The sequence below is a fragment of the Temnothorax americanus genome, unplaced genomic scaffold (assembly GCF_048541705.1).
Source record: "Temnothorax americanus isolate GAGA-0224 unplaced genomic scaffold, ASM4854170v1 Scaffold83, whole genome shotgun sequence".
NCBI classification, from domain to species: domain Eukaryota; kingdom Metazoa; phylum Arthropoda; class Insecta; order Hymenoptera; family Formicidae; genus Temnothorax; species Temnothorax americanus.
The window spans coordinates 1,999-22,000 of NW_027509806.1; the positions used below are offsets into that span (position 1 = coordinate 1,999).

At 38.8% G+C, this 20,002-nt stretch overlaps 1 protein-coding gene and 1 long non-coding RNA gene across 2 annotated transcripts; one reads left to right on the forward strand and one right to left on the reverse strand.

Moving 5' to 3' along the window:
* The first annotated feature begins 2,915 nt into the window (after nt 1–2,915).
* Nucleotides 2,916–4,845, forward strand: LOC143907520 (uncharacterized). The gene is made up of 4 exons (XM_077424363.1): nt 2,916–3,119; nt 3,773–3,857; nt 3,977–4,177; nt 4,417–4,845. The coding sequence occupies exons 1-4, from the start codon at nt 2,943–2,945 to the stop codon at nt 4,566–4,568; spliced, it is 615 nt and encodes a 204-aa protein (XP_077280489.1). The 5' UTR covers nt 2,916–2,942; the 3' UTR covers nt 4,569–4,845.
* Nucleotides 4,276–4,743, reverse strand: LOC143907521 (uncharacterized). Its single transcript, XR_013259876.1, has 2 exons — nt 4,604–4,743; nt 4,276–4,526 (listed from the first exon to the last, which is right to left on the reverse strand). It is a non-coding gene; the product is annotated as an uncharacterized LOC143907521 (long non-coding RNA).
* Nucleotides 4,846–20,002: the final 15,157 nt, after the last annotated feature.

Here is a 20,002-nt window from a genome sequence, read left to right on the forward strand (position 1 = left end):
CGATGTGAAATATAATAATGTTTTCGAGCCGATGTTTTGCGTAGTAAAGTTCGACGGATCTCGAACAATTATGTTTATTCGGTTTTCATTCACTTCATAGTATTATATATTTTTTTATACATATAATTATTCATATTCATTATGTTTATTCGGTTTTCATTCATTTCTTTGAGGAGGGCATACCCTCCGAAACGTCTTCGATGTCTATCACGTCGTCCTCAATGTTATCGGCGCGACGCCCCTCGTCACCGTCCTCGTCCCTCTCTCTCTCGCGCACCGTCCTCCGTCCCACATCCGACGGCTCCTCGCTTGTCGACGACGCTAAACGCGCTATATCCTTGTGCAGCGCGCGCATCTTCGACACCAAGACCCGTATCTGGTTGCGCGACTTTCTCGCAAGCGAGGCGACGAGGGTTCTACCATAAATTTTAACATAATTATTGAATAAAATTATCATGTATAATTATCAAATATAATTATTACATATCGTTAATGAATATAAAAACTGTTCATATTTGTATTCGACAAATCTACTTACGTTCTATCCAATACGAGGGATTCCTCGTCAATGCGCACTGCCAGCTGCAGGCATGGCGGTACGTTCAAGGGTACGTTCTCAGAAATGCGCTGCAGCCGCAGCTGCAGCTGTCTTATCGCTTCGCGAAATTCCTCCGTTACTCTCGTGAGGGATGCTGCGTGAATTTGAAGTAATTTCCACGCGGTACTAATGTCGTCGAGTTTCTCCATTTCAAGCACTATCCGTATATAAAAACGTGTGATAACCGATGCAGATGGACTACACCCAGGTCTAGTCTCGCGTTCTTTATATATATGGTAAAAAAAGGATATTGCGGTGAAAAAATATACTAAGAATAGCATTTTTTGCATCGAGAAAAAAATGCGTTTTATCAAAACCGACTCGTCCGCCGGATTTGACGCATTTTTCCCACCCGAAACCCCGTCGCCGCACCTATCCGCGCCCAGGGGCCCAATTCTGTTCACGCCTACCGACAACCGTCGATTCGATAAGTTATCGACGTCTGTCGCTTGCACGACCGACACGGACGGATTGAACCTATTCTGTACTATGGTCAAAACGACACTCAACGACATCCATCGTTGCAAGCGACAGTCGTCGGTACAACTTTATCGAAAAGTACAGTCTACATAAAAGTGAGTTCTCAGCCAATAGCATTGCGAATTGTAGAATGGTCCTAAGATTTTCAAAAGAAAAACATTCTTGAGTCGGTTGGAGTCGGTGAAATCGTACCGTGACACGTGCCACGTTACGTTAAGTGTTAATCATATATTTAGACTCGTACATTTACAGATTTACAGGAGTAACTGTAAAATTGACATTAATTTAGACTTAGGTCAACGCACAAAGAAAGACATACGGTAACAAAAGCGTGTGACGCTGTTACATTACGTGTTTCTATGACGTTAACCTAAATCCAAGTTACAAGTGTAAAAACGAGTCTAAATATATGATCAACATTTAACGTAACGTGACGTGTAACGGATTTTGTGCGAAATGACTTTACCAGCAAGGTATGAGTAAATATTTATATATTGTTGGTAATAAATATCTGTAAGTAATGGACTGATTAAGAACTCAGCGCGGTAAGTAGTGCGCACGTTATTCTTGTTTTGTTTAATACCTTTATTAATTGAACATGTCGGCTTGCTTGAGCTATTTTCTACAGCAATGTGTTTTATAATGTATTTTTTAAATTGTAAGTTCCTCGGTGTAACCCCAACGATGTGTGAGACTCTCACTTCGTAACGCACACCCCGTTACGGTCACCGACGGACATACAATTTAAGAAATACATTATAAAACACATTGCTGAAAATGATTCAAACAAGGACCAAAACGTTCAATTAATAATGGTATTAAATTAAACAAGAACAACGTGTGCACCGCTTACCGCGCTGAGTTCTAAATCAGTCCATTAACAAATACTCTAAAATGTAAGTATTAATTTATAAAGAAGAATAAATATATACTCTGCAAGTTACTGAGTTATATATATTTTATTATAATAACAGTTGTTAGATATATAATTTTGTTTATTACATTTTAGCACGAAAAGAACCCGTGCCTTACGGACATCAAGTACACAATACGAAGAATTGATAAGTTACATGGAATCACATTCCGAGTTTGCAGCTGGCAAGTTTCTAACAAAAGAAGGAAAGGTACATCACATAAAACAGTGGGAAGAGTTAACGATAAAATTGAACAGATTGTCTAGTGGCACTCAAAAATCAACCAAACAATATCAAACGGTAAGATATTTAGATAATTAATTAGCTATAGACTCTCGCTATTAAAATTAAAAATAAAAAATGAAAATTGAGCTATGAGAGTCAAACTCGGTTATCCGTACGTGAGCTTAAGTCATGTACTTGTTATTTACAATTATTATAAAAACTATTATTCGTATCGAATTATAGTTTTTATCATAAAAATAACTAGTACTTGACTTAAGCTCACGTATGGATAACCGCGTTTGATTCTCATGTATCTCAATTTTTATTTTTTATTTTTAGTGGTAAATATTTTACTTTTTTAGTGAAAACTATATATTTTGATTTTCCAGTTAATTAAAATTTATTATTTGTCGATGTGAAAGTATTATAATGCGTATGTTATATTATTATTCAGTTACATTACTGAGTGAGAAATTACAGCATTGAATTAATGTTACTGTTTATTGCATTATTATGTATATTAATTATAGCAATTTTGCTACATCATGCTTATGTACAATGTATATTAATATCTTTGTTGTGTTATAATTTTGGAAAATCTGGTATTGAAATATAGATTCTTAGAGAACATCTAACTATATAAGTCTATTGTTTTAGAACTGTACTATTTTTATTAATCAATATAATGTATAATATTAATTACTTTTCTACAGGTTTGGAGAGATATGAAAAATACTGCATCAAAGAAAGCATCCAAGCTTCGGAATGAAAGGCAGAGAACAGGGAACTTTCCTGTAACTGCACAACCCTTGAGTACGATGGACCAGCGTGTCATTGCCTGTATGGGTTTGGAATATGTCCAAAGATCTGTCAACTGTCCTGACAGTACTCCAGAAGAAGAGGTATATTATTTTGTATAACAAGTACATTTATTTACACACACACACACACACACACACACACACGCACGCACGCAAGCGCACGCAAAGTTGATAAACAAACACAATACAGAGGTCTAGCTGTTATGAACAAATTTAATGAGGATAACAAGAATTATCAATAAGAGCCAGTATTATATTGTAATACATAAAAAATTAAAAACTCTGAAGAATTAAAATGGTATAATCGCGTACTTATTTTTAATTCTTTCTTTAGGTCATTTTCAGCGTATAATATTAACAAATTACAACAAGATAATACTGTTCGAAGTTTTACGCAAACAGTTGAAAAGGCTTACAAATAGTCAAAGAGCTAATGTGCTATTTTTGAATATTTTCAAGTCTTTTTAAACGTTTGTGTGCGTAAAACTGTGACCAATGTGATGTTGTTATGATTTGTTAATATCATGCGCTGAAAATGAACCTAAAGAAAGGGTCGAAACGTATGCGATTATACCGTTCTAATTACTCAGGGATTGTAATTATTTTTGTATTATAATAAAATACTTATGCGCCCTATTTACTGCACCTGGCTTTTATTACCAATTCTTATCCTTATTTGTGTTGTTAGTTGCTTTAAGACGGAATTGTGCAGACATTTGTACATAATTTTACAGGAACATCAACAAAGATTGGAAAGAGGGGAAACAGATGTGTTAGATTACACACCTACAACCACGTCTATTGAAGATATATTTGTTGGTAGGTACGAGTATTAATAGTAAGAAAATTTATAAGATTGATAATAAAAATATACATATTGCAATATGTTAAATCTGAAATATAGTTTAAAACTTAATAAAATTGTCATATATGTTTAGATAGCTATGTACCTCCTACTTTTGAAGAAAATGAAACTGAAAGTATGGAAAGAGAAGATGCTGTTGGAGACGAACTAGACTACAATGACGTGGTTAATATATGCCGACAAAGAAATGTTGGAGACATTTCTGCTACTGAAAGAAATTCGCAAACTATACCTGCATCTCATCGACGAAGAGCCGAAGAAAATCAGCTTAATCGTAAGTTAATATACATAATATATATACGTGTATTAATCAATTTTGTTGAATACTTTACATAATTATTTAACAAAATTGTCTATTTTTATATAAATAAATATTTGAAATATTAACTAAAAATATTACATACTGATGAATAGTTTGCTAATGTTAATTTACATGTTTATTAGTATTATTTGTATTTTTGTTAAATCACTAACGTACTTCTAACAATGTTATCGTGATTTGTTATCTTGCAGGAAGACAACAAAGTGGAGTGCAACAACAAGAAGCTCGTGAATACGCTGGCTTTTCAGCACATCCTTTGTCAGGAAAACTGCAACCACAATTGGAGTATAAGTATCTGGTGCTACGAGATAAAAAGAAATATATTAGATGCTTGTGTGTGTAACAATCATGCACAAAATACTGTTATTGTGTACATACCGTGTATCCTTACGTCTGTAGTGCGAGCACTTGGCACGAGACACTATCGTTTCTCTTGACAATTTTTGTTGGTATTCGCTGGCCTTTCAGCACGCCCTTCGTTAGGCAAACTGCAGTATAAATACCTGGTGCTGCAAGACATAAAAAAAATATATATTAGATAATTGTAACAATCGTGCACAAAATACTGTTGTAAAATAATTGATATATGTGTACATTAATATAATATAATTTGTTCCATTTTTATGTTGTAAATAAAATTTGTTATATTATTTTCAGATTTGTGATCCCCAATTAAAAATAATAATATATGTGTACATACCGTGTATCTCTACGTCTCTAGCGCGTGTGTACATACATACACTTGACACGAGGCGAGACACTTTTCTTGATAACCTATAAACTATTACACTTGACACGAGGCGAGACACTTTTCTTGATAACCTATAAACTATTACACTTGACACGAGGCGAGACACTTTTCTTGATAACCTATAAACTATTACTTCTTTCGCTGACCAATCAGACGGTTCAAAAGTTGTCGGTAGAACGTTTTCGTCCTACCCGGGGTACCTCGATAAAAGTTGTCGGTCATAAACGACATTGTCGGTCATGACCGACGCATGACCGACGGTCGTCGAAACGCGTTCGTCGTTAGGACGCGTACAGAATAGCTTTTATCGATACGTGTCGCTCGACGCTATTAACGACACCGACGACCATCGGTAAACGTGTACAGAATTGGGCCCCAGGCCTCCGCCATCTCCCCTCTCCAGGACCTGATGTGGATCCCGCTACCCACCGGAGGGAGGGTGCAAGTGCCCCAATCGGCGATCACAATTAATAGAAAGTTCCGAGTCCGTGCCGATGGAGCCCTGTGGGTATTGCGGTTCGACCCACAGGGTAATCTCCAGTCGTGCCAACGTCGCTGAAGCGAGCGTACTCTGTAGCGAGTGTTCGAAATAAAAGATTGTTATAAGCGTAAATAAACTTGTGTATTTCCTCTCCAAACGGGGGGGGGGTGATGTGACGATACGCGTATTCGTCACTAGCGCTACGGCCCTGGTGGCCACAAAGCACATGTTCAGCGTGCGCTCCTGTGCCCGAGCGGTAGGGCGGCCGAGCGGTAGGGCAGCCCCAGCAGTGGGACAGCCCCCATCGCCCGCACTCGGCGTATAAATAGGGGACTCGAGCCGACTCGAACCACCAGTCCTGTCCGACTCCTGTTTCCGACACGACCGCTCTCCAAGACCGTTTCACCACGTTGAGCGCTCCCAACGACTTCCTCCGTACAGAGAACGGGTGCTCCCGTTCTCACCTGGGCGCTCTCAGGGTACGGGCCTCCCCAGTTGGGTGCTCCCGGTTGGTATTACCTGCCCTCTCCTGCCTCTGGGTCGGGTGCTCCCGACCATTTCCGCCGTACGGAAGACGGGCGCTCCCGTCTTCAAGCCGGGTGCTCCCGGTGTACGGGCCGCTCAGTTGGGTGCTCCCGACTGAGCTCCTGACCAACCTACTTGCCCGCGAATCAGCAAGGCAACCGTGCCTCCGCGTCGATACGCGAATCCGCAAGGCAACCATACCTCCGTACTTGCCCGCGAATCCGTCTCTGTCCGACCGCGTCTCAACCCGGCACACGTACACTGCGGCTCAGCGGAGCAACACACACACATACACCGACACTCACGCCCTCCATCAAACTGTATTGTAAAAAGTGAGAATAAATAGCTTTGTGTAAAACCAATCAGTGTCTACACGTTTTCTCACCCTGGCCTGGCGAGCGAATTCCGAGCGAGAAAATGCGAACGTTACATTGGTGACAGCTCCTCGTCTATGTTTTTGTCCATACCATCGACTATCTCATTATCATCGATGGATTTATATGAAATCCAAAGTTGATATTTCGTCGCATTACAAAACCTAGAATAAACTCTCACACTCAGTAATCCTGGCTGTGGAAAACAGTTTGCATCACGTAACATGTCGATTTGGAATTGCTCATCGTTGTTTTGTTGTACGTTGTCCTGAATGTATGAGGGTGCTAGTTTTATTTGATAAACACCAACCGTTAATTTCTTAAGGTATTCAATGTCTAGCATTGGAAAGTCTATTAACTGCCTCTCATTTATTGGTACCCATCGTTGAGCGTTTTTGGTTCTCAGATTTTGAACCTCAACAAGAGCTTGTACAACGTTCGGTTCTCTCGTTTTTTCGAGCATACGATTAGCTCTTTCTACGTCAGCTCCTTCTATATGGATAGTGGGATGATATCTATTTATGATAGCACCTGCTATTTTACAAAAATCACCAATATTATGAACATGATGCATCGGTACTGTTTGCTGTAGGAATTTGAATATTAGCTTTAAGTGTCCGTTTCTGGCTTCTACAATCCATCTTTGTTTTGTGACAAGACGGGAGTCATTTGCATCTTCTGTCGTGAGTTGAGCCTCATTTCGTGGAAGAAGTGCTAGCATCTTCCATGTGATGCCCAAACGCCTCAGAAGTTCAATTGCATCCCTATAACCTCTATTAAGTATGACAATATCATCTTCTTGGAACCATCTTAACATCCTTTTGGCGTCTCTATCAAATTCATTTTGCAGTATCGCAGCGTCATTATTGCGACTGTCAGAGAAGTACGGCCCCTGTATATCTAAAATATAACCATCAGGAGCAACTATCAATACTGGTTTGATTAAGTGTCGACCTTTGTGAACGCAATATGACTGTCGAAGAGCTCCGAAATAACTACTTTTCTGTATATATATGTACGTACCATCAATGCATGTAATTACTCTAGGAGTTTGTGGTTCCGAATTATACAACTGATTGGCAAAATCGGTTACATGTCTATCGATATAATCTTGTCTCGTTATAGCGTCAAATCCTATATTCTGTGGTACAAAACGAATCATTAAAGATTTTCGCACTGTCTCAACAGCCATACATGTTGCCTGCCTACTCGAGTAATGAAACATAACTTTGAGAAATTCATGTGACAAACCATGACGAATTTTACATAATAACATAAAAAGGTCCTTTTTATATACATATCTATTACCACCAGGACAAGGAACTGCATCACAAAACGTGAACAATTCTTGGAATTGTTGTTTGTTTATAGGATATAGACATTGAAATTTATTATCCGAAAGATTACCTTCATCCAATATTTTGGTTTGATTTGCCACGCCACGAAGTTCTTGTAAAAAAGCTTGAAGATAATAACCTCTGATTACATAAGGCCTGTTGATGAAATGTAAACCTTGTACAAGCGGCCCGAGAAGCACACCATCGTCGTTCAAATGATGTTGACAAAATCTTACGTTTTCTGGGATAAAAATATTGTGTGAAATGAAAACATCTACTTTACATTTAACTGATGATCTATTCAATTTATCAGTTCTATCACATATAATACAAGTGTTACTTTGTGTCTGTGTTAACACATTTAATCTTAAACAGGCAGGATTTTCCTTCATATCAACAATCTCGTTACAAATCGATTGATTGCAGTTGGTACATATTTTTGTCATACAAGTTACTTCTAACGCTGGTTTTTGGAAACCATCTCGTCGAATGATAGCAATTTTTCTTTTGGCAGCATTATTATCTCCATCAATTCGAGTCATCATACGGGGCACGAATCTTTCATCGCAAACGTAACAACGTAGAAGATTTCTAAATGCCATTATTGCAAAAGATGTACAATATTACAGTAGAATACGAGTTTTACGAAGCTGTTATGTGTTTCACAATGTACACACTGAAGACTGACAAGAAAATATGCAGAATAAAAGTTTTAAAGACTTAATGTAACATACGTATTAATGTACTTACCGAAATAAACTATATAATAAGACAGAAAGCTAATATCGATTCCAGTCTGAATTTTGTCGTCGTTTAGTATCTTTTATAGTGCTATTCCGCTTCGGGAAACTGTAAAACACATACTGAGTCAGCTGTATGTTTTTTATATCGCGTATGTCATTTTGAAGGATGCGAATTCGCTCTCCCAGATTTTCTTTCAAGTCTCGTGTTTTACAGTTTCCCGAAGCGGAATAGCACTATAAAAGATACTAAACGACGGCAAAATTCAGACTGGAATCGATATTGGCTTTCTGTCTTATTATATAGTTTATTTTGGTAAGTACATTAATACGTATGTAACATTAAATCTTTAAAACTTTTATTATGCATATTTTCTTGTCAGTCTTCAGTGTGTACATTGTGAAACATGATGACTCGAATTGATGGAGATAATAATGCTGCCAAAAGAAAAATTGCTATCATTCGACGAGATGGTTTCCAAAAACCAGCGTTAGAAGTAACTTGTATGACAAAAATATGTACCAACTGCAATCAATCGATTTGTGACGAGATTGTTGCTATGAAGGAAGATCCTGCCTGTTTAAGATTAAATGTGTTAACACAGACACAAAGTAGCACTTGTATTATATGTGATAGAACTGATAATTTGAATAGATTATCAGTTAAATGTAAAGTAGATGTTTTTATTTCACACAATATTTTTATCCCAGAAAACGTAAGATCTTGTCAACATCATTTGAACGACGATGGTGTGCTTCTCGGGCCGTTTGTACAAGATTTACATTTCATCAACAGGCCCTATGTAATCAGAGGTTATTATCTTCAAGCTTTTTGCAAGAACTTCGTGGCGTGGCAAATCAAACAAAAATATTGGATGAAGATAATCTTTCGGATAATGAATTTCAATGTTTGTATCCTATAAACAAACAACAATTCCAAGAATTGCTCACGATTTGTGATGCAGTTCCTTGTCCTGGTGGTAATAGATATGTATATAAAAAGGACCTTCTTATGTTATTATGTAAAATTCGTCATGGTTTGTCAGATGAATTTCTCAAAGTTATGTTTCATTACTCGAGTAGGCAGGCAACAAGTATGGCTGTTGAGACAGTGCGAAAATCTTTAATGATTCGTTATGTACCACAGAATATAGGATTTGACGCTATAACGAGACAAGATTATATCGATAGACATGTAACCGATTTTGCCAAACAGTTGTATAATTCGGAACCACAAACTTCTAGAGTAATTACATGCATTGATGGTACGTACATATATATACAGAAAAGTAGTTATTTCAGAGCTTTTCGACAGTCATATTGCGTTCACAAAGGTCGACACTTAATCAAACCAGTATTGATAGTTGCTCCTGATGGTTATATTTTAGATATACAGGGGCCGTACTTCTCTGACAGTCGCAATAATTGACGCTGCGATACTGCAAAATGTATTTGATAGAGACGCCGAAGAAATGTTAAGATAGTTCCAAGAAGATGATATTGTCATACTTGATAGAGGTTATAGGGATACAATTGAACTTCTGAGGCGTTTGGGCATCACATGGAAGATGCTAGCACTTCTTCCACGAAATGAGGCCCAACTCACGACGGAAGATGCAAATGACTCCCGTCTTGTCACAAAACAAAGATGAATTGTAGAAGCCAGAAACGGACATTAAAGCTAATATTCAAATTCCTACAGCAAACAGTACCGATGCATCATGTTCCTAATATTGGTGATTTTTGTAAAATAGCAGGTGCTATCATAAATAGATATCATCCCACTATCCATATGAAAGGAGCTGACGTAGAAAGAGCTAATCGTATGCTCGAAAAAACGAGAGAACCGAACGTTGTACAAGCTCTTGTTGAGGTTCAAAATCTGAGAACCAAAAACGCTCAACGATGGGTACCAATAAATGAGGGGCAGTTAATAGACTTTTCAATGCTAGACATTTATTACCTTAAAAATTTAACGGTTGGTGATTATTAAATAAAACTAGTACCCTCATACATTCAGGACAACGTACAACAAAACAACGATGAGCAATTCCAAATCGACATGTTACGTGATGCAAACCGTCTTCCACAGCCAGGATTACTGAGAGTGAGAGTTTATTCTAGGTTTCGTAATGCGACGAAATATCAACTTTGGATTTCATATAAATCCATCGATGATAATGAGATAGACAATGGTATGGACGAAAACATAGACAAGGAGCAGTCACTAATATTAGGATATTATTGTACCTGCAAGTCTGGTACTCGTACACTGGGTACTTGTGCTCACATATGTAGCGTTTTGTGGTATTTGGGTTATGCTAGAAACGAAGAGCACATAAAATATCCGTCAACTACACTAATTCAAACCGTCGCTGATGCAGGCAACCGACCACTTCCAAGGAATAGACACGTGCCTTAATTAGAAGTTCCACACGCGCGCCCGTGCGGGCGCGCATATGCACACACACACACACACACACACACACACACACACACACACACACGCACACACGCACACGCACACGCACACGCACACGCACACGCACACGCACACGCACACACACACACACACACACACACACACACGTGAGAGGCTAGGGGATTACTCACTTTAAACCAATACCCCGAAGGGATCAGCTACCTGTTACGTCTACGTCGTTGATTCTGGGTTACGCCGAGAGCAGGGCACACACATACACACACACACACACACACACACACACACACAACCACCGACCCACACACATACGACCACACACCTGCATGCGCGCGAGCGCACACGAATACACATGCATTTCATATATATTAAAGAATTAAAACTATATACATACGCTAAAACATCTATTTTCTCAATGTTTGGAGTCGAATATCTCAAAAACTAGCCATTATTGGTCTTCCAGCACTATAAGACATTTGATCAGGACAACATTAACTACATCATATTCAAATTTTAGCCAAATCGACTGGGAGCCATTTCGCAGCCTTTTTGCCGCGAAAAACTATTCGCTTGGATGACTTTTATTGCCATGGCCCTCTCTATGGCGGCTCTCAAGGAAGTTAATCCTTCTAACTGAAAAGTTCGTTTTACGAAACCGTCAGAAAACGCCGCAACGACCTTGGCGCACGCAATCTTATCCCGCACCTCGGCCGAGCATTCCGAATAGGCTAAACGCGCTTAGCGTTCTAAATCAGCTCCCAAAACGGGCAGATCTTCTCCGAGTTTTTGTCTCCGATTAGTGAACTGGGTGTAAAACGTTTGAGACATATGCGCTTCGCCAAAACGCAACTCTAACCTAGCCTCTAATTCAGAACAGCGAAGGCTCTCGAATTCGGTTACCCCATCCAATACGGCACGCGCTTTCCCTCTTAAGCTCGAGACTAAAGCCACGGTTCTCGAAGATTCCTCCAAGCCATTCGCTTGCGCAATTAAATTGAACTGTGCTAAATTTTCGCGCAGAGGAATAGTCCCGTCGAACGTATCGGGCTTTAATTTATAACCGAGCGACGTCTCACTCAAAACTCCACACGCGGTGCGCCCCGCACACGAGCCTTCGCCCGTGCCCATCACACGCAGCGGCTCGACCGAATTTCCGCACGCGGCGCGCCCCGCACACGCGCCCTCACCCGCGCCTATCTCACGCGTCGCCTCATTCGAATTTTCGCCGCGAGAAACATTATTGGAGGGACTTAGTTGATGTACGGCGAGTTGCTCCTGAAGACGTGCCACCGCAGCGTCGCGTTCCTTCAGGCGGAGCCTCCAACTCGCTGCGGAAAAGCTGTTGCTCCTGCTGCTCTAGCCGCCGCTCCTGGCGCAGCTTTTGAAGCTCCAAGTAGACAGCTTCGAAAGCACCCGCCTCTGCCTATGTCGCTCCCGCATCCTGCGGATCGGTCGCGCCCGCTTCCGTTGTTGCCGACGCCGCGGCCTGCGAACGGGTCCTCGGCGGGATGTGCGTGGTCGTCATCCTGTTCGGGATACTGCGTTCGTCGCCTCTTATCTTGGACGAGCCCCCAAAATGTTACGCTCGTCGAGTAAGCTCGCCGCCGTAACATTATCGCGCACTCTACACTCGCGCACGTATTTCGCGGAACTCGCAAAATGAAAGAAAACTCAAAAGAACTTAAGAAATGCGTTTATTCCAAGCTCGTAAAACAGAACGCATGCGGATTCCAAAAATCCGCTAGACAGAAAATCAATAAATCCATCAACAAACTCCCGTTGTCAAGGAGCGCGTTTCACAGCTTTCTGCGACTTCTCTACTCAGTGTCCAGCACGGGCGTAACAATATTGTAATTAAGGGCATAAAAGCGGACCCCAAAAAACGTTAAAGGAGTTCTCGACGACTTCTTATCCTCGGAATTTGGCGCAGCAGGCAAAATCATTGACCAGCGAATTATCCCGATCGGAGGAAACATCATGTACTCAGTCAAATTGGACAGCTGGGAAACGAAGTCCGACATTTTGAAAAAGAAGAAACAGCTGAAAGGTAGAGAAATTTTTATCAACGGGGAACTCACCTATAAAGGCGGCAAACTGCAAAGCAGATACGAGACAAAACAATACCGAGAAGAAAGAAGCACAGTCAAAACCGCCCATAAAAAACTCGAAATCAACGGCGTAGGGCATTATTGGGACGAGAAAGATGAGACATTGAAGAAATCGAAGCATCTACCACAGTCCACCGCTGGAACAACGGCATCAGGGCCATTGTCCTCGAGGGTTCCTTCAAAAAACTAAATACAAGTCAACAGATTTCGATAACCTTTTGGAACGTACACGGGTTTTTAAACGTCGAACACAGCGAGACTCTGAAACGCTCTGAAATTATCTGTATCTACGAGACCTGCATCACTGGGTCGAAGCGTTAAGAGAACACAGCACAGGACGGGGCAGCGGAGGCCTAGTTGTTCTTACGAAGCAGATACCAACTGAAGTCATCGACACAAGTCCATGGTGGATACTTGTGAGAACAACTTTACCAGATACGATAGCAATTATAGGATCTTTATACTTCAAACCAGATTTACAACTCGAACCGATCTTGGAAATGTTACAAATTTTAATTGATGAAATCAGAGAAAGGGATAATCCTGAATTATTCGTTATTGGTGGCGACACTAACGCCAGAGTAGGAGAGCGCGACTTGATACCCAGTGAATTGTTTGGAGGTTCAAACCTCTTTGACACAATGCTATCAACAGACCGGTTTGTAAATCAAAGGGGCTCGCTAATCTTAGAGTTTATGTCTGTAAATGGTTTTCTCTTTATTAATGGCAGATCGATTAGCGATAGACCAGCCCGACCGACTTTTAATAGCACTGTGGGAAAAAGTATTATTGATTTAGTTTGGGTAAATGCGGCAGAACTTAGCTGGATCAAGGATTTAACGGTCGTTTTTAGAACCTACTTTATCTGATAATTTTCCTGTAGAACTTAAACTCATATGCGAAAACAAAGCCGAGATCGAGACACAAAATAACCAAACTGATGAGACTGAAAATGTAGTACCGCAACAAACAGGCATAAAATGGAAAGCAGATTTTTGTGAACCTTACCTTCACGCGATGACTAATTCAGACCGACTTTTTAGAACTCATTCAGACGATACGCCAGCGAATCTCTATGAAAACTTAATGCTCGCAATAACTGAATCGGTAGAGATAGCAGGCATGACCAAGGTTATCCGTTTCGGCGTGAGTAGGTACAAGAGCAAACCTTAGTATGATATAAACTGCGTGACTCTCAAAGCGGAACTACGCCAAGCAATAAAAAATTACGAAAACTCAAATCTCAGCGAAGAAGCTGTTCGAGAGCACGTGGTAGCGCGGGATCGCGCGAGGTAACAAGACGACCACAAAAAGAACAAAGATGAACAGCAAGTACAAATGCAAAATCTATATGTAAGGTAAATGCACCTATTTGCGTCCGAATCTGATTAAAAAATAATAAAATCAATTAATATCCACACTTATTGATTCATGAAGAATATTTATTCCATTCTATAGACAATATTCTCTAATTGCGTCTATTTTAAAATGTGTTTTATTGAAATTAAAAAAATATAACACAGTTTCAATGTTCATAGTGCGCGCCGTGAGTGACCATCTGTGTATACGCGTGCGCTAAGGGCAAATTCTTAGTAGATCGGACGGTGAAAGTGACTGTCATCTTTGTCGTTGTTGCGGATCCTGAGAAATAATCACGAGGTAAATCCAAGTGTTTTAAGCAATCCAGCTCCACAAGCTACTCAAAACGTGTGATTTCATCACACGAAAGGTCAGTAAATTATTAATTTCACACAATAGTAGCAAAGCAGCGCAACAACATCCTAATGTTCATGCGTGCGTCCGGTTGCTTTGAATATTCAAAGTAATTGAATCGTCAGTGTATTCATGCTAAAAATTGTCGTGAATGATGCGAAAAATATCACTTTTTTGATGTGCACTGTTTTTTTCTGCGGCACAATCTATAAACTAATATAAGTTTTATCAGAATAATTCAAGTCCACCATAACCTCTGAAGAGCAGACGCAATTGGGGTCCCTACATATTCTGTTTCTATTTGCGACCGAAAACATCCAATACATATTCGTTTTATCCATGACCATGACGGACGCAAAATAGTGCAGTCAAATCGTCCTACTAGTTTGCGTCCTGACGCAAAGGGGGCAACGCAATGGACGCAAATACGTTCGAAAACTAATCAGGCGAACGCAACAACGTACAATGATACCTTCGCGTAATTTTAGAATTTTCCGGTGCAATATTTAGCAATTTGTCAAAACAAAAGCTTTTTTCCATAAAGAAATATATATTTTTCAATCAGTAATGATTTTTAATCAAATTGGAATAGATTATACTCGTTTATTTGTCTTTTATTCTGCTATAACCCTTACATGGACGCAAATAGGTGCATTTACCTTATAAAGAAAGATGTCTTGACTGACTGACTGACTCACTCACTCACTGACTCATCAACGCCCAGCCCAAACCCCTGAACCGAATTTTTACCAAAAATATATGAAATAGAGGTAGAATTGTTCGGGGAGTGCCACTATGTGTATAGCTTTTTGTTACCGATTTTCTGGAAACCGGTTTTTCTAATTTTTCTAATTTTTCGGGAAATAATTCACCGAATTTCAAAGAATTATTGATCAAACAAGGGTAGAATTTTCCGGGGAGTGCTATAAAATGTATAATTTTTTATTACCGATTTTTTTGAAAACCGGTACGAAAATTTTTTGGGAATTTATTGACCGAATCTTAAAGAAGTAGGGGTAGAATTTTACGAGCGCCATGATGTGTATAGTATTCGTTGCCGATCTTTTTGAAAAAACCGGTTTTTTTAAACAAAACAATTTCCGTCGCCAGCGAATAATTCAAATAAGTCGTTTTATTTTCGACCCAACTGGCCAATTGAAAACAAATTGCACAACGTTTCGACCGAATTCCGGTCCTTATCAAGTGCTTAATGCAATCAAGTGCAAAAAATTTTTCATTTCGCTTTGACTGTCTTACTGTTCGGACGTTGTGCCTCGATATGGCTTGTGACGTTTTGATCTCACCGTTTGTTTTGGAGCGCATAAGAATTTTTTGCGTTTATCTTGACGTTGTCAGGACACCACGTCAACGATATATGTAAATTTGTTATGCGGATCGGTGTAACCTAAAGCACTTGATAAGGACCGGAATTCGGTCGAAACGTTGTGCAATTTGTTTTCAATTGGCCAGTTGGGTCGAAAATAAAACGGTTTTTTTAATTTTTAAAATTTTTCGGGAAATAATTGATTAAATCTCAAAAAATTATACATGAAAAAGGAGTAGAATTTCTCGGGGTGCTATAAAATGTACTATTTTTTGTTACCGATTTTTTTGGAAACCGGTTCGGAATGACCAAATCTCAAAGAATTATACATAAAGTAGGGGTTGAAATTCCCGGGGAGTGTTATAAAATATCTAATTTTTCATTACCGATTTTTTTGGAAGCAGGTATCAGAAGTTTGATGAATTTTTCGGGAAATAATTGATCGAATTTTAAAGAATTGTATATAAAACAAGAGTAGAATTTTCCGGGGAGTGCTATAAACTGTATAGTTTTTCGTTACCGATCATTTTGGGAACCGGTATTTTTTGGGAAATTGATTACAAAATTTTTTCAATTTTTTAGGAAATAATTAAGTGAATCTCAAAGAATTATATATGACGAAATTGAACTGTAGTCGATAAGAAAGTAATATTTTTTAATTTATAGCATTTTAGAGAGGGGGAGAGAGAGAGAGAGAGACTATTTGCATGTCTTATTACATATGTCCTCCGGGGCGAAGCCCGGGTAACCAGCTGGTTTTTCTAATTTATTTAATTTTTCGGGAAATAATTGGCCGAATCTCAAATAATTATAGATCAAATTTCTACCAAAAGTATATAAAATAGGGGTAGAATTTTTCGGGGAGTGCCACTATGTGTATAGTTTTTTGTTACCGATTTTCTGGAAACAGGTATTTCTAATTTTTTTAATTTTTCTAATTTTTTGGGAAATAAATGACCAAATCTTAGAGAGAAAGAGAGAGAGAGAGAGAGAGAGAGAGAGAGAGAGAGAGAGAAAGAGGGAGAGGGAGAGGGAGAAGGAGAGGAAGAGAAAGAGAGAGAGAGAAAGAGAGAGAGATTGATTGATTGATTGAACTTTATTAGCCTTCTCTGCTATTTTTTACAAAAATTATTGTTAAATTAATTCCTCTACATGAGGTACAATATATTTTCTTATCCCCTACGTTTGAAAGATTCAATTCTTTCGCATTGCTTAATTTTAATCGGCAGGGCGTTATACATGTTCAAACCTTCATAAAATATACTTTTTTGTGCGCTTCTCGTTCTGCGATATTGAATTCTAATATTTTCAGTCTGCCTTGTTTGCCGTCCACTCACATCTCCTACTATTTCTATCCTATTACTTAAATGTTTTGGCATTATGCCTCTTGCTATCTTAAAAATAAAAATACATACATTGTACATTAGCCTCTGTCTTACATTCATAAACTTAAGGGTTTGCAGCATCAATTTTACCTTTGTATATCGCGAGCATTGCAGTATGACTCTCATGGCACGGTTTTGTGCCACTTGCAGTCGATTCAGTTGCGTCTCACCCATGGCTATTAACATCGTTGCGCAATATTCAAAGTGAGGCGCTATGATAGACTTATACATAGTACATCGAGTGTACGCCGATATATCATTTCCTATTCTATTCAAAAAACTCACTTTTTTCTCTATTTTCTTTAACATATAATCACAGTGATTCTCCCAACGGAGTTTACTATCGATCATTACACCCAGATGTTTCGTTATCTCGACACGCTCAATTATAGTTTTATCCAAATTTTTTACTATTATGTCTGTTTTTATTTATTTCCTTATACTTCTAACTATCATATATTTGGTTTTATCTGCATTCATTTTTAACATATTCACATTCATCCATTCTTCAAGTATATCGAGCACCATATTTAGTTTTATTTCTAATTCCTCACAACTTTCTCCTGTTACACTTGCGGTTGTGTCATCTGCAAATAATCTAAAAGAGAGAGAGAGAGAGAGAGAGAGAGAGAGAGAGAGAAATTAAAAATACTCCAAACGATCCAGAACACTTCCCCAAAAACAACTCCGAAAACCATGAAAGGGAGCAAGCGGCGAACTTCAAAAATACTTCAGACAATTCAGAACATTTCTTAAAAACAAATCCAAAAAACAACCCGAGAAGATTGAGAAGAAAAAATCAAGAAAACTTTAAAATACAACAAAATAAAATCAAACTAGCACAGTAAACAACTGTGCCGCAAACACGTAGAACTACGTCTACTTGCACACTAAAAAACTATGAGGAAGCAACATGCAAGTTTCTACTTGCACATGCACTTAAAAACTATGAGGAAGCAATGTGCAATCTATATCTAATTTTATTAAATTTTTCAGTTTTCTCTACCTTTATTTCATATATAATAAATTAAGATTTAGTTAATTAGTTCTGGAGTTACAGATGTTTGAAATTTCGGAGAATCCGTACATAAATAGAACCCTGATAAAGTTTGATCTAATTAACTAATTTTCGATCTATTTCTAATACTATTATATTTTTCAGTTTTTTCTACCCTTATTTCATATATAATTCGTTAAAATTTGGTTAATCAGTTTTTGAGTTACAAAAATTTCAGTAAACTTGACTGTTTTTTTTAACAGAAATTTTAAAGAATTATTGATTAATTAACCAAATTTTTTTAAAAATGTCCGTGGTTGCTTTAACTTTTTTAGGAAATTTTGAGATTGCTCGCTCGCATCTTTGTACAGCGACCGTTCAAGAAAAACAACTCGAAAAAGAGATTGAATTTTAAATGTGAGAAGCCGATTAGTTTGAAATTTGGTGACATTTATGAGTATATGTTCGGCTCGAACTTCTGAGCCGAAATATACTCATAAATGTCACCAAGTTTCAAGGGTAAACCAAAGGATGATGTCGCTGTTCGGTAAGTGAAATATCGGTGATGCCGAGCTGCCCTAGATATAGAGGTCGATGTTGAATCTTAATAATGCGAAAATATATGACGATGCGCCGCGTAGCGGGTGCGAGTCGAACCCTCTCGCAGCGCGAGCCCGCGTTGCCGCTCGCGCCGCACAATCGTGGACGACGGAAGACGCGGTAGTGCGGAATTCATCTGAAAGTATTAATTTGGAAAATTGATCCAATTCATATTTTTAAGTGTGCAAGTAGAAACCTGCACATTGCTTACTTATAGTTTTTCAGTGTGCAAGTAAAAACCTTCGCTGACAAAGCTTCCTCTATGAAAAGAAGCCAAAACAAATAAATACAAATAATTATGCATCGAATAAAATACAAGTTTAAAATAGAGGAAGCAATGCAGGTTTTTACTTGCATACTTAAAAACTATAAGGATGTAATAGGAGTGTCACTATGTGTATAGTTTTTTTGTTACCGATTTTCTAGAAACTGATTTTTCTAATTTTTCTATTTTTTCGGGAAATAATTTACCAAATTTTAATTTTTTCTAATTTTAGTATTAATAAATTAATTAAAAGACGGCGATATGAGTCAAGCGCGGTAAGTGGTGCGCAACTAGAGAATTAATAGTTACAGAAGTAACGAATTACAATGTATATACGTATTGTCACGACTTTTTCACTCCCGGACCGCTCCGGGACGTGTGCCGGATCAAAAGGAGTAAAGAGAGCGGGATGACGGGCCTCTCCGACGATTCCCTCGCACCTCCGACACTTCGCGAAACAAATTTACCGTTGGGCGCCAGACGCGTCAACGCGCGTCCGCGAAATCGCGAAAGAAAACCAACACGAGACGCAAAGCGAGACGTGCGGATGTGCGAGGAATCGGCTAGCTCGACCTAAGAGCTGGGGCGGGGGTGATGAAGGGCGGCGCGATGTTCGGCGGGGTGACACGCCATAAATAAGGTTCCAAACTCAAGCAATTAATAAATCAAAATAACATTTATTCATTAGAAATGCGCGCGTAAAACAAGAAGGGCCGATTCGGTTTCGGCCGGTCAGG